The sequence below is a fragment of the Lindgomyces ingoldianus genome, assembly GCF_010093535.1.
Source record: "Lindgomyces ingoldianus strain ATCC 200398 unplaced genomic scaffold BDR25scaffold_13, whole genome shotgun sequence".
In the NCBI taxonomy this organism is placed as follows: Eukaryota; Fungi; Ascomycota; class Dothideomycetes; order Pleosporales; family Lindgomycetaceae; genus Lindgomyces; species Lindgomyces ingoldianus.
The window spans coordinates 1,195,630-1,211,758 of NW_022985174.1; the positions used below are offsets into that span (position 1 = coordinate 1,195,630).

General features: G+C 46.7%; 1 protein-coding gene across 1 annotated transcript; it reads left to right on the forward strand.

Annotated features, from left to right (window-relative positions):
- Window positions 1-3,325: 3,325 nt before the first annotated feature.
- Window positions 3,326-4,451, forward strand: BDR25DRAFT_313706 (uncharacterized protein; the record flags this gene model as incomplete). The annotated part of the gene is made up of 3 exons (XM_033691399.1): window positions 3,326-3,475; window positions 3,561-4,128; window positions 4,180-4,451. 3 exons carry the CDS (start codon window positions 3,326-3,328, stop codon window positions 4,449-4,451), a joined length of 990 nt encoding a protein of 329 aa, XP_033548670.1.
- Window positions 4,452-16,129: the final 11,678 nt, after the last annotated feature.

Here is a 16,129-nt window from a genome sequence, read left to right on the forward strand (position 1 = left end):
TTAACAGAAGGCTCTAAGGCGCATAAAGGCTTAGCAGTAAGCCCTCTCTGCGTGGCTACGCACGCAGCAGGTTGCTAATCTTGTCTTTGTGCAATTAGTTAATCTAGGGGCGCGCATAAGACTTGTTCACGCCCTTTCTGCGTAGCTACGCACGCAGTGGGTGTGAGCGTCTAAGCCCTCTCTGTGTAGCTACGCACGCGGTAGGAGTAAGCTTCTTGTATAGTAGTAGTTTTATTAATCCTTGCAAATCTATCTATTAAGGATAATAGCCTCTGCGTAGCTACGCACGCAGTAAATAGTTTATTAATAAACTAATTAGTGTTAGTTAACCTAGGTTTAATTAAACAAACATACACCTAAGAGGCGTACTAAGAGGTAAGTAAGCAAAGATTTTTTTATTATTAACTACTGCCCTTTTTTTTTGTATAAAGAAAGAGGGCTTTTAAGTACACATAGCCCCTAATGTATAGGCTAGATAGCTAACGTTTTAGGCAACCTAATTTAGCTGTACGCGTGTACAGACACAGCTGTACTTCTGTACAGACATTTCTAAAATTTTATTTATAATAACTAAATAATTTAATATAATAGTGTGTAAAAACTATAACTTAAACTAAATTAAACATGTATTAAAGCTTAAATATAGTTAAATAAATAATTTATATAATATTATTAATAAAGCTATTACTAGCAAAAGTAAGTTTTCTAATATAATGTAATAGCATAGGCAAGACAATAGGTCTAAATGCAGTAGAAATCTACTTAGAGGCATATAGAAGTGCGTGGAGACTTAGAACCTAGGAATGCTATTAACACCTATTGTAAGGCCGGGATGGCGCTTACGTGTAAGGCCGAGATGGTGCTTACGTGCGACAGGTATATATACTATTCTGTACGCAATAATTAACATTAGTTAATTATTTACACCTTTTTAGTTATATTAGCGTAGTAGTATAGAGCTTTATTTTTACATAATAATTAACTAACAGCAGGGTACAGTTAGTGTTTAACCTCTACTTTAGTCAGCTTTAAGCTAGTTTTTAGACTAAAACGTGAGGCAGCCTCTTCTAGCGCCACGTTGTTGCTGCTAGAAGGTCTAGTGTATATGGCTTAGCTGGCGTGGGCCACTAAGCGTTGCGTTGTGTTTATCCTGCGCCTCTAGGCCGCAGGTGGTCAGCCTCTGGCCGGTAACCAAGACATGCGCATAGGCGCCTCTGAGCTGCGGGTAGGTCATGTGACGCCTAGGACATGCGTCTGCTAAGAAGGGGGATAATGTAAGGCCAGAATAGCGCTTACGTGTAAGGCTAAGATAGTGCTTATGTGCAACAGGTATATATACTATTCTGTACGCAATAATTAACGTTAGTTAATTATTTGCACCTTTTTAGTTGTATTAGCGTAGTGGTACAGAGCTCCGTCCTTACACCTATAAGCCTTGTACAAAAGGATATTAGAAAACTACTAAGCTAGCTAAGGGAAGAGGTGCAACTAAATACTTAGGTGAATAGAGGTAACTGCAGGGGACAGGGTTAAGTTATAGTTAGGGCCGATACAGGGACCCTTCAGATTGTAACGGCGCAGGCAAGACAATGGGTCCGAATGCGGTGGGAATCCACTCAGAGGCATATGGGAGTGCGTGGGGACTCTGAACCTGGGAATGCCATTGACACCTATAGGCCTTGTACGAAAGGATATCAGAAAACTACCGAGCTAGCTACAGGGGCGAGGTGCGACTAAATACATGAGGGAATAGGGGTAACAGCAGGGGTCGGGGCCAGGTCGAGGTCGGGGCCGATACGAGGGCCTTCCGGAGGTTCCGGGCGACTCGAGATGGAACGATTCATGAGGATCGTTACACGGATAGGATCTGAGCGACCCAAGATGGAACGATTCGTGAGAATCGTTACAGGTGGCTAAATTGTAGTTTGCCCTTAGACAGCAGTATAGACGCTGGGTTAAACAGTCCTAGGGACAGAAGTAGAGGTATATATAGTGCAAGATATACAACTAGTATTGCAGCTTGTTAAAAAGCTAGAATGCTACTTAGTCTATGTAAAGATAAACTAAACTTTAATTACACCCTTTAGGGCTAATTAATAGGGCCTTTATATGCCTTTTCTGTCCTTGCAACAATTGCAACCTTAGCTTACTAAGCGTTGCAATTACTACAATCTATTATGTAGTAATTGCAGCCTTAGCTTGCTAAGTGATGCGTCTATTGCAATCTATTATGTAGTGATTGCAGGCTTGGCTTGCCAAGCGTTGCGATCACTGCAATCCATTGTACAGTGGTCCTATTAGACGATGCATTCCTCGTACGGCTGCTCATCCGAGTCTTCCCCAGCCGGCTCTTCCCATTCGAGCATAAAGGGGTTCCACGCTTGGCCGTCTAGGTGGTGGGGCACATTACCCGGCCCTTGACTGGTCCACTCATGGACCGTAACAAACTGTTAGTAAGGCCTTATTGTGCTGGCTGTAGACTAACAGCGTTTGCTAAAAGATTGATTCGGAGCCTTCCTGGTAAGCAGGGGTGTTTTTGTTCCCTCAATTCAGCTGGCTGTCTGAGCACCCACAGATTAGGTGCGAATAACCGCTAATGTAATTACTGGAATTCGGCGAAGAAAAAGCCCAAGACTGAAGATCTCCACATCACCAATCCCCATTTGTCAGTACCCTGCTCCGCGAAATTTCTGAGCTACGAAACATTGGTCTGTCCATCGTATAATTGTCGTGTTTTGTCGCAAGCGGCGACCCAAAATATATAATAACAGCTCCTATTGCGCGAACTTTCCCTCACGTAAGGCCTCTAACGGCGGAACTAGGGATCCAGTATGAGTTAGCTCAACGCTGGACTGAAATATACCCCTCGTTTCAGTGCACGAGTAAGAAGGACATCAGAAGACGCACCTCACCCCAAAACAGCCTGCTCCGCCTCCACGAGGCGATCCTTAGCCGATCACGAAAACCGGATGGCTTCGATCAGGGTTCCCAGCAGCGTCGCTAGCATATCACCTTTAAGGCTGTGCCAATCGCAGTGGATTTTTTCAGCCTCTTTTGGTAAGCTTTGACGCAGGTCTGACCTCCAAAAGCAATACTATGCGCCTGTATAGCAGCTCCAGTTCGCTAGGTATATACGTATTTGGTAATGTAGATTCTATTGGAATTAACGGCGAGCGGCGTGTTTACTTGCTTATTTCGTATCTGGCTCAAGGTTGTGCATGCTAGACCGTTCGTTAAAGTCGACGTATTACAGAGGTCTTTTGTCTAATCATCCTCGAGCTCTTCAACGCTTAACACTTTATCGGCAAATTGTTGGATCTCGAAGATGACGCGGTATCGGTGGAAACGACTCGAATTCAGTCCTACTTGTCCCTCGGGCGGAATGTGGTATTCATGCGCCTCTGGCTCACGCTTTGTCGGGTGCTGCGTCAGCGACCCATGCTCGAACGGCTGCTCCCAAGGCAATATTCGGACTGTGAGTTTCGATAGTGCCTACTATGGGAAATTTCCTGATGCTAGCTGTGGCTCAGGTAGCGACTTTTATACTGTGCGGTCCCTAGCCCTGCTCCTTAACGTCCCTAACCCACCAAGCGCAGTGTGCCAGTGGAAGCAAGACGTTCTGGGGATGCTGTAAATCGAATCCGTGTAACCAGGGACTCCAATGTCCCAGCGGCGACCTCGTTCCTGCCTTCATAGACCGCCCGGAACAATTATCAGCGTATTCCCCTACTGGCAGCTTAAGCTCAACAAGCACCTCATCTCTGCCATCAAGTACCAGCTACCGCTCTACAACCACTACTTCTACAAGCTCTTCCACACACTCTTCTGCAGGTTCTTTTATTATTTCATCAAGGACTAGCTCAACTGTGGCGTCTCCTCCGACTACAGTAACGGTCGTAGCGCCATCACCTGGTCAGAATAACAGGGACGGTCACATTGCAGCCATTGCGGGCGGTGCAGCAGGCGGCGGATTGGGCATCGCTGTTCTCCTCGGGCTTCTCATTTACTTGATCTTCCACGCGAAGAAGTCAAGAAATCTACACAAAGACATTCTGGATCGTCGGCAATCAGATCTCACCATGAGGATATCAGAAAAGCCAGACGTAGGCGGTTCTCCAACCGCACCAGGTACGGCTTACCAACTTTCTCTAGTGTTAAAATGCTTATGCAGAATAGCAGTGCGACCACCCTGTGCGTCTCCGGACCCAAACATGTCCCCCTACGATCCCAACCGTTTCACGTATCAACAGCAAGCCTTGCGCCAGTTTGAGCTTCCCGCAATGCCGTCCAGTCGCGGCAACCTATGGGGGACGTACCACCCGCATAGACTGTCAGAGCTCTCTGGTGAGACTGCGCGAAGAACCGACGCTGACAGCATAATAAAACCTTGGCCGCATGCATATAGTATGCCACAGAGTCCTCAACGCGCAGTGGGAGAGTCTCCAAATTAGACAAGGCATCCGTGGGAGGTTCAACCAGCGCAAGGTACCGTGGATCACCAGTCTTATTTAGCAGAGCATTATAGACAATAGTCTTTAATTAAGTTGTAGCATAATATTACTAAGAATTAACGTAAACTATTACTAAGCTAGGTAAATTATTAACCTATATAAAATCTTTTAGTGCGACTAACACTATATACAAGACGCAATATCTAAATAACATAACTGTCACGGTTAACTTAGACATGCCTCGGACTCTCCCCAGAGAGCCCTCGGCCCGGCCTTGGGCACATGACGTCCCGTCACGTGCCCTAGCACATATATATATATCCTCTTATAAACCCCTAAGTCTCCTTAAGGATTTATCTATTAATACTATCCTATACCCTCTTCTGTGCTTTATGCTTTCTGCTTTATAGTGCTTTTTGTCACGGTCAACTTGGACATGCCTCGGACTCTCCCCGGAGAGCCCTCGGCCCAGCCTTGGGCACATGACGTCCCGTCACGTGCCCCAGCACATATATATATATCCTCTTACGAACCCCTGAGTCTCCTCAAGGATTCGTCTATCAATACTATCCTGTACCCCCTTCTGCGCTTCACGCTTCCTGCTTCACAGTGCTCTCACAATTCGAATCCTTCATACTCTCCTACAGAGACGCAGTTGGTTTGAAGAACAGAAGGCCACTTCCACTACCGCTCCTCAAGCTCCACCTTAATTGAAGAGCTATAACAACAATGGCCAACGGCAGTCGCACACGCAAAAGCAGGGCCACGGCCACTACCCCTTCCGAGGCCGTCCCGGAGACGCCCCATGACGACCCCAGTGCTCAACTCCTTGAGCACCTCGCGTCCCAGCGCCTCAACCAAATTCCACCAGATCAGCGAGTACAAGAGGTGGAAGATGAGGAACACCAAGTCTCTGAGTCGGGGGATGAGCAAGACCCCGGAAACCGTCAGGGACGCGGTCGGACTGAACCTGGAAACTCTTCAGGTCACACTAGACGAGGATCAAACAACCCCCTCGTCACACTAAGCCCCCCAGGTTTCAGAACTCCAGGGACTGCTGGTCAGCTCCCTATGGGCCACTCACAGCAACTGTTAGCGACAGGGGCAAACGCGATACGCCGCGGTACCCTTCCAGGGCAGGCCCAAACTAGCTCTACTGCCGTCCCGGTGCAACCCTCGACCAATGAAGCGTTCGTACAATCGCTCCTCACAAAAGCCTTTCAGCTTGAGGCCGAAGGAGCTCCGGAAGCCGAAATTAGTCGAGCTCACAAACAGGCCCAGATTGCTTCCGCAACCCTTGGCCTATCTCTCGGGACTACTCTGGATCAACTCCGATCCCAAGCCGGCCCGGACAAGACCCTAAGTCGGCTGTCTAAGATCAAGGCCCCTCCGAAGCTTGGCTCCTTGAAGAAGTCTCCAACCCCACAGCAGGTAGACACCTGGGTGAGAGATATGAACGGTATCTGGGAATACGTGGACCTCCTAGATGACTCTGCCACTCGAACCTGATGGATTGTTAACTAGATCTAGTTCGAAGTCCACAAGGACCTAATCAGTCGCGCTATCGACGAAGGCACCATTGAAACCTGGGCTCAGCTTCAAACCAAAGTACGCGAGCTTACCTAGGATCCTCTCCTAACGCGGTACGAGAACTACTATTACTTTTGGAATACAGAGTGGAAAGTGGGCGATACATTTAACACTTTTATCGCCCAGCTATCTTAGCGAGAGGGTCTCCTAAAAAACACTCCTTTCTGAACCTCTAACGGAGAGGAACTCCATGAGATCAAAATTGCCTTTGTATGGAGCCGCCTCTTAGAATCTATCCGAAGAGAAATGCAGCGCAACAGCTTACTTGAGTCTGTGAACACTTGGCCAGAGTTTGAGCGCGCTGTACGCAACGCCGAAACCGTTGCTTGCCCTGAGCGAGCTCCGATGACGCCCCAGGCCAGCTCCGGGGACGCTTTAACTCAGAAAAAAAAGCGGTCCTGCTCTACCTTAAACTCTTGACAGTGGTGGAAAGATAAAAGACAAGACTGGAAGCCTGCAGGCTAATTGACAAGCAACTAACAGTCCCTAGTACAGAGGACTGATACTGCTGCAACAACGCCTTAAGAGACCTCTGGTAAACACAAGCCCCACTGGAAGAACTGATTTGACCAGAAGGACGACAATGGCACAAAAAAAGAGAAGCCCTAGTTGCAAATCTTGCACGCTTGCAACTAGGGCCTGAATTAAATGGCAAGCAGCTCTGCATCGCGGTTTGGGTGCAGCTTAAACTCCCTGACGGCGGAACGACTATCCTCCGCGGCCTTTACGACATGGGTGCTGAATTGAACCTGATAAACGCTGGCGTTATTCAGGAATATGGCCTCTTGTGTGAGCACCACTACGAGAAGCCTGACGCGAGCTTTATTAACAATCACTGATTACAGTTAGGATCGCCATATGATCTTTCCCTTGTCTGCACAGACAACAGGGGTACTAATAAAGAAGTTGGCCCCTAAAGATTCTGGTTGGCTGATTTCTTAGGTTACGACCTGATCTTAGGGTATCCTTGGCTGCAAGAAGCTGACCCTAAAATCTGTTTCAAAGACGGTACATTTGAGTGGTGGGAGAACGACGACGGTAGAATCTAGTTGGTATCTGCTGAGGAGCTCCTAAAGGACTTTGGTCCTGGGGAGACTGCATACGTGCTGCACCCTACCTCTTATACTATTTAACTAATGAGCGACGATGTTAGGAAGGAAGCCCTCTTAGAGGAACTGCTTCGGGGACACCCCGAACCTGCTCCGCAAGCCCCCGGGCCCAGTGGCGACGTGGTGCAGGATGCAGAGTACTTTCATTGTCAAGGGCTGCTCTGGTTGAAGAAGTACATGCTTGAGATTCAGGAGCATCTCTGGAAGTGTGTTGAGACGTTCCCGAAGCTCTCATGGCTTCCTGAAGCCATGGCCTATTGTGTGGTAGCCAGTATCCATGATCAAGGCCACCGCCGGGCCACACTGCCCGCGGGCGTTGCCCGGGTACTTCCCGACGACAGCGATGGGTATCCAGGCACTGATGATGCTGACGACGCTCCGGACCCTGAGGAACTCGCGCATGTTCCCCCTGAGTTCCACTCTCGGTGGTACGCTTTCAGCAAACATCGTACGAACATCCTCAGGCCGAACGGCGAGCATGATCATGCCATAGAGATTGAGGAGGGAAAGAAGATTCCGAACCTCCCAATCTATAACCTCTCCCGCCACAAACTGGATATCCTGCGGGAATACCTCGATGCGGCCCAGGAGAAGGGTTGGATACGCCCAAGCAGGTCGCCAGCGGGTGCTCCTATCCTCTTTGTCCTAAAACTAGATGGGACACTGCGACTTTGTGTTGACTATTGAGGTCTTAACAAAATCATGATTAAGAACTGATATCCTATCCCGCTTGTGAGCGAGATGTTAGATTGCCTGTTAAAGGCTAAGGTCTTCACGAAGCTTGACCTTCGCGACGCCTACCATAGGCTTTGCATTAAGGAAGGGGATGAGTGGAAGACTGCTTTTAAGACGCGGTACGGGCATTTTGAGTACCTTGTTATGCCCTTCGGCCTAGCTAATGCCCCGGCCACCTTTTAGTCCTATATCCATAGGGCTTTGGGAGGCTTGTTGGATAGGACGTGTGTCGTCTATCTAGACGACATCCTTATTTACTCTAAAGACGAAAAGGACTATGAGCAACATGTCTTTGAGGTTCTTGATTGACTAGTGGAATGGGGACTGTACTGTAAGGCATCTAAATGTTCCTTTAAGACAAAGGCTGTTGAGTTCCTGGGCTTCATAGTCACGCTAGAAGGTGTGGTAATGGACTTATTGCGCGTCCAGACGATCAAGGAATGGCCTGAGCTAGAGAGCTTTAAGGACATCCAGGTATTTCTGGGCTTTACGAACTTCTATTGAAGATTTGTCCACAATTACTTAGAGATCGCACGCCTACTGGTTGACTATATGACGGCCGCTTAAGCCCTGAGTCCGCCCTGTAGGGGCCCTGACTTGAAAAAGAAGAAGGAAGCGAAGCAGAATCGCAAGGGTCCCACGAAGTGGTACTAGGAATGGTTCTGGCCTGAAAAGGCCTGCAACGCCTTCCTGACTCTTAAGTTAAAATTTATGGATGCCCTAGTCCTTTAGCACTTTGATCTATTGAAGCTGGTTATGATTATCACAGACGCTTCTGAGTTTGCTATGGTAGTGATACTGCTCCAGCCTCAGTTCTCTGAGCTGGCAGTGAATTGCCACTGGAGGCCCATAGCCTTCTGGAGCCGCAAGTTAAGCGGCCCACAACTTTGTTGGCATACGCACGACAAGGAGTTGTGCGCGATTGTGGAGAGCTTTAAACATTGGAGGCACTACCTAGAGTACGCCCCGAGCACGATCTGGGTACTCTCTGATCACAACAATCTGCGCTATTTCATGACAACGAAGGAGCTCTCCCCCAAGCAAGCCCGCTGGGCGGAAGAGCTGGCGCGGTTCGATTTTGAGATCGAATACAAGCCAGGTCCAGAGAACCCAGCCGACGGACCATCTAGGAGACCCGATTACGCAAAAGGGGTCTCCTTGGGAGAAGCAAAATCGCTGCGAGACGCGATGCTCCCAACTTTGCAGCAGAAGCTTTGGGTGTGGGCGATTCGAACGTCCACGGCTCGTTGCGCTGGTCAGGCAGCGTGTGGTATGACTTCTCCCGACGGTGACCTGGCGAGGTGCCGTACTATACCCGGGGAATCCCCAAATCCACCTGACATGACGTTAATCATCAGAGGTACGCCTCTATTAACCCAACCCGTCGTTCCCACAGACTATGACAGTCACGGGGCGGTTGATCCTGAAGCGCTGCGGGTCCCCTACGGGGAACCCATGATGCGACAACGGACCTGGGATGTTACAGAGGAGTTCCTTTGTTGCCCTCACATCTACAGGATGTTGTCGCCAAACTATCTCGCTGTCGCAGCCGTGCGAGATGAAAACGCCTATGCTCTGGAGGTCCTAGAACGTCTCTCTGAGTACGTTAAGCAGGTGCAGGAAACTGATGAGGCCTATTAGTTGAATGCGCTCTTGACAGAAAGGAAGGCGGGCAAGGCGAAGAAGGGCACCCCGTTTTGGGAGCATGACCCCATGGGTGTCCTGCGCAGGAATGGGAGAGTGTGGATCCTAGATGATAAAGCCTTGCGTTAAAACATCCTGACGAAGAACCACGACGACCCCATGGGAGGGCATTACGGTGTTGAAAAGACCACGGACCTCCTTAAAAGGAAATACTACTGGCCGTACCTTCGCCGTGACGTTCACGAGTACGTCGCGAGGTGCGCACCATGCCAGCTGAATAAGATTCGGCGGCATAAGCCCTGGGGGTTGCTGGAACCTTTACCCCCACCTACTTCCCTATGGAGGCACTACTTGCTGGACTTCGTCACTGACCTGCTAGAGTTAAGAGACTCTGCAGGCAGTACTTATGACTTGATCCTGGTACTTGTCGACCGCTTCTTGAAGTACGTCCGGTACCTTCCTGTTACTAAGACTATCACGGCGAGAAAACTAGCTACCCTTCTAAAGGAGCAATTCTTTATGAAGATGGGACTACTAGATACCCTCATTTCTGATCGTGGTTTAATCTTTACTAGTTAGTTTTGGTCGGACATCTGCTTCCACTTGAAGATTGACTACTGGCTTAGTACAGCTTTCTATCCTTAGACTGACGGGCAAACTGAGCGTCAAAATTAAGAATTGGAGTCATTCCTGCGGTTGTACTTGAACTACCAGCAGGACAATTGGTGCGAGCTGCTACCGTACGCGGAGTATGCTTACAACTCCAAGAAACACTCCTCCCACGGCGAATGCCCAATACGCGTAGCGTACGGGGTCACCCCAAAGGGCTTTGACGGGGTCGAGGACGATCATTGGCTCAGGCGCCCGCCCCAGGTATGGGACAAGTCTGGAAAGGCACCGGCCCTGCGGGACCAGGTGGTCGCTCATCTCTCGAGATGGAACGAGCAATGGGAAGCCGCGCGCTCATGCCTCGAGCAGGCGCAGCGGCACCAGGTCAAATGGTACAACACCAAGCATTCAGAGAAGCACTTTGGTGTGGGAGATTAAGTCATCCTGAGGTTAAAGCACATTAGGACACAGCGTCCATTAAAGAAGCTTGATGCGACGTACCTGGGACCCTTTAAGGTACTTAAGAAAATCGGGAAGCTGGCATACCAGCTAGACCTACCACAATTAATGCAAAGAATCCATCCTGTCTTCCATGTTTCACTGCTAGAGCAATGGAACGAACCTCTTCAGGAAAAACCCTTCCGGCCTAGGCCCGTACACGTCCCGGAGACGGATAGCGGAGACCGCTATGAAGTTGAAGGAATTCTTGAACACAAAGATCTGAAGGCAGGACGACAGTTCCTTGTAAAGTGGCTTGGGTGGCCTCTTGAGGACTCTACCTGGGAACCTGAGGAACACCTTGACAACTGCAAGGAAGTTCTTCAGGATTATTGGCTTGCCCCGCGCGATACATCGCGACAGAAGCGACAGCCAAACGCTACACCTGCGGGTACCCCCCGGGGGACAACCGCACCGACTTCGGCACCTGCAGCGAAACCTGATGCAATCCAAACTCCGCAACGCAGGAATCGCCAAAGGAAGTCGGCACGCAGATAGAGAGAGGATAGAGCAACAACTCATACTCCTCGCTGCGAAATTTCAACTTCATGCAGCTCGCAAGGTCATGACCTAGAGCGGGGTGTGAATGTCTGTATTGAAGGTACTGTCCAGGGCCCCACCGGACCCAGAGAGGTCCCGGGTGAAGTCCGGACTGGGTATCATCCACATATATGACAGGAACATCCTGAAGATTCCTAAAAACATTGCCAGCCACTCTCTTAGTAGAACAAAGGTTCTGCGCGCTCCTAATCCATCTGTGCTGTACTGGACCGCCGATTCACAACCGGCGAGCTCACCTCCTTGGCGGCGGGTATATTCGGCCCGTAGTAGTACCACCGTTTCTCCTGGTTGGTTGCGCGGCCGTCCTTGAGGAAAATCGCCTCGGACTTAGACCGGACGACAGTATTGTTCGGATGGTTCTTGCTGACGCCACCAAGACCACTCTGAAGCAAAGTCAGCTACAATCCGAATAACCTGCAATACCAAGACATACCTTGTGCCGCTCATAGTTGTGTTCCCGGGAAACCTGACGCTGCTGGGCATACTCCGCCGGCGTAAAGCCCTCAGTCTCACGCTTCAGCCACTGGGAGTATGCATTGATATGCTCCCTAAGGGCTAGGGCGTATAGGAGGACATCCTCCCAATAGCGGAGCTGAGCCTCAGCGTCCAGGTCAGGTTCTTGACTCAGGTTACCCGCGGTCTCAACAGCGCGTCTGTCGCGGTCAAGAGCTCGGTCAATATAGTACTGGAGGATATTTCCAGCGCGGCGGAAGCAGGGATCGAGCTGTACACGGTCAGCATGAACTCAAAGAGCTCTAAAAGACCTACTTCCACACAGCCACCCGCCTTCCTGTCAACACAGCCTTTGCAAACACTGAACAGCGTGCTTTTCATGCACACGCCAGCGTTCACAGCTATGCGAAGATCAGAAGCTGAGGGCTCCTTGCCGCCTTTCTTAGACGACAGCGCAGCGACACAGCCACGGCACCATTTCCGGATGAGTGGCGGCTGAGGCTCTAAGTGAGGCGGGAGCTCATAGACATGCGCGGGAATCTCCTCTTTGGAGCACTGGGCGAGAGATGTAATGGGCATAGTGAGGGAAGAGAAGGTTATGGCTGGAAGGACTGGTTGGGGAGGAGCTGAAGTGAGGGTGGAGAAAGAAAGGTTCAGAAGCAGCGGGAACAGTGTTTTATACCTAAACCCGCACTCACCTTCTCCACTCCATGTGAGGTCCGGAGTCGCCCCAGAGCCTCACCGCCTACAACCTGCTCAGTATGGAACGTCAGAGAGATGAGGAAACACGCGAACAGCTTGAGGAAACTGTCACTCATGCTCGCACCTGACCGACCAGAAGAGCAACTACTCCCAGCGAATAGCGACGCATTAAAAGCATCATCCTCAAGCATTTCGCGCACGGAGATATCCCTAAAGCACTAATTCGTCAGTACTTGAGGGAACTGCCGGAACAACTTGCTCATATGGCACCACACCTCCCTATTCGGCACTTGCAACCCCAGACCAGAGCAGCTACAGATTCGGTCTCAGGAGCTTCACAGCGCCGACCTCGGAACTGTCCCGGCAATACATCGGGACTCTGAGCCATTTCGAACGAAATCGCGATGTTATGAGCTCACTGATGACCATCCTCCTGACGGGAAAGACCCAGCGATCAACCGCTGCATTCAAGGGAACTACCCGCGCGGGAGCGGTGCATCCACGGATGCCCTGCGGTACCCACAAGTACCAAAACTGAAACCTCAGGACCTTTGAAAGCAGACCTTGACTAGATGGTAAGGAAGAAAAGTTGCAATCTTAGGTTGCTTCTATAGAAGCGGGCTTTTTAATTACAGACCATCCGCTTTACTTAGCCTCTGCAGGCCCATCGGGCTTGACCTGATGAGACAAGAACGCCCTACATCAGCAGCTACAGCGCTGGTAATAACGTTCTGACTCTCCTGGTTGTACTTCTCCAGACATGGTTTTCCCTCACTGAGGTTTTCCGGAGTTCAGTCACCAGTGATGAGTACTACCCAGGCGTAACCCGTACGGTCCCCACCGCAGGTCCGCCTGGGGCTAGTCCAAGTTACCATGATATCCTACCTATCCAATCGCAGGATCGAGGACGACCTGCAGAAGGAGGGGGGCCATGTCACGGTCAACTTGGACATGCCTCGGACTCTCCCCGGAGAGCCCTCGGCCCAGCCTTGGGCACATGACGTCCCGTCACGTGCCCCAGCACATATATATATATCCTCTTACGAACCCCTGAGTCTCCTCAAGGATTCGTCTATCAATACTATCCTGTACCCCCTTCTGCGCTTCACGCTTCCTGCTTCACAGTGCTCTCACACTTTTATAATTTAAATCCTTTATACTTTCTTATAAAGACATAGTTAGTTTAAAGAATAAAAGGCTATTTTTACTACTACTTTTTAAGCTCTACTTTAATTAAAGAGCTATAATAATAATAGCTAGTAGTAGTTACACATGTAAAAGCAGGGCTACAGCTACTACCTCTTCTAAGGCTGTTCTAAAGACACCTTATAATAACTCTAGTACTTAACTTCTTAAGCACCTTATATTCTAGCGCCTTAACTAAATTTTACTAAATTAGTAAGTATAAAAAGTAGAAAATAAAAAACACTAAGTTTTTAAGTTAAAAAATAAGTAAAACTTTAAAAACTTTTAAAAATATAGTTAAACTAAACCTAAAAACTTTTTAAGTTACACTAAATAAAAATTAAATAACTTTTTTATTATACTAAGCCCTTTAGGTTTTAAAACTTTAAGGACTACTAGTTAGCTTTTTATAAGCTACTTATAGTAACTATTAGTAATAGAGGCAAACGTAATACGCTATAGTACTCTTTGTAAGGACGGAGCTCTGTACCACTACGCTAATACAACTAAAAAGGTGCAAATAATTAACTAACGTTAATTATTGCGTACAGAATAGTATATATACCTGTTGCACATAAGCACTATCTTGGCCTTACACGTAAGCGCTATCCTAGCCTTACATTATCCCCCTTCTTAGCAGACGCATGTCCCAGGCGTCACATGACCTACCCGCAGCTCAGAGGCGCCTATGCGCATGTCTCAGTTACCGGCCAGAGGCTGACCACCTGCGGCCCAGAGGCGCGGGATAAACACGACGCAACGCTCAGTGGCCACGCTAGCTAAGCTATACATACTAGACCTCCTAGCAGCTACAACGTGGCGCTAGAAGAGGCTGCCTTACGTTTTAGTCTAAAAACTAGCAAAGCTATCTAAGGTGTAGGTTAAACGCGCAACTATCCTTGTTATTAGTTAATTATTATATAAGGACAGAGCTCTGTACTACTACACTAATATAACTAAAAAGGTGTAAATAATTAACTAACATTAATTATTGTGTACAGAATAGTATATATACCTGTTGCACGTAAGCACTATCTCGGCCTTACACGTAAGCGCCATCCTAGCCTTACACTCTTCTAAAGCAGGCTTAAACTAGTTTTACTGCTGTCTTAGTATAACTTTTAACTAATAAAGCATTTATATAGTTACTTTTTATAAAAGCTTTTTAGCTTAAAGCTAAAAAAGCTTTAAAAGCTAAAATTAGTTTAGCTTATAAATAAGCTTAGATTACTTTTATAACTTTTAGCTTATCTTTTAAAACTACTTTAAATTAACTTTAATTTTAAGCTAGCCTAAATAATGTAACAGCACAGGCAAGACAATAGGTCTAAATGCAGTGGGAGTCTACTTAGAGGCATATAGAAGTGCGTGGGGACTCTGAACCTAGGAATGCCATTAACACCTATAGGCCTTGTATAAAAGGATATTAGAAAACTACTAAGCTAGCTATAGAAGCAAGGTGTAACTAAATACATAAAAGAATAGAGGTATAGTAAAGAGCAGAGCAGAGTTAGAGCTAGGTTAAGTTAAAGTTAGAGATAATATAAGGTCTTTTTAGATAAGTTTTAGACAACCTAAGATAAACATAATTTATAAAAATTAAGTTAGAGTTAGAGCTAATATAAAGACCTTTTAAATAGGTTTTAAGTAACTTAATTAAAATAATTTATATAAATTATTACACTACCCCCCTCTCTATAAACTAATAGTCTTTATTAGTAGTAATTATAGTATAAAGTTTTACTTTTTTTTTATGTTTTTTACATTCTTAAACTAAAACTAGTTTAATTTAGCTAGGTGTTCTTACTTTAAGTATTTCTTTACACTACTAGCAGTGTCTTCTAAAACTAAACACTACACATGCAGTTATTAATTATTAGAGTAGTAAGTGTAGTTTATTAATTAAAAATAATTTAAATAAGATAATAAAGTTTTTTTTATAAGTCCTTTTTTTTAAGTTGTATGCTGTAAGGTAAGCTACTATAGCTTTAAAAATGTTTACCTAGGTATGTTTAAAACTATAGTCAAGTACTTATAAGCTAAAAAAAAAGCTTCTTTTATAAGTAGAAAGACTAATCTAACTAAAATACTTTTTTTTAATAGCTACACTAATAAAGCGCGCTTTAAATGTAAAGAATACCTTCTCTTTATCTATTCTAAGAGTCTAGAATGCTTAGTATGCCTTAGTCTTTTTCTAACTAGTAATAAAATAAGCTTATAAAAGCTTTCTTATATTCTTTACACTTTTAAACTAAAACTAGTCTAATTTAGCTAGGTATCCTAGCTCTAGATAATCCTTCGCAATACTAGCTATATGTCCCTATATTAATGCTATGTGTGTGCGCTTACTTTAATAGTAATCTAAATTAATGTTAAGTTTATCTATAATAAAGGCTTACTATTATTTAAATATAAGTTTTTTACTATTTATAAAGATCTTAATCTTAAGCATATGTTTAGTAAAGTAGATTTACTAAGTCTAAGAAGTGCCTAAAAAGTCTCTTACACTTAAAGTAGTAAGAGTAGTATAAAGTGTTATTAAAAGTAATTTAGTAGTTAGTAAAAGTTAACTAGTAGTTTTTAGCTAAATTA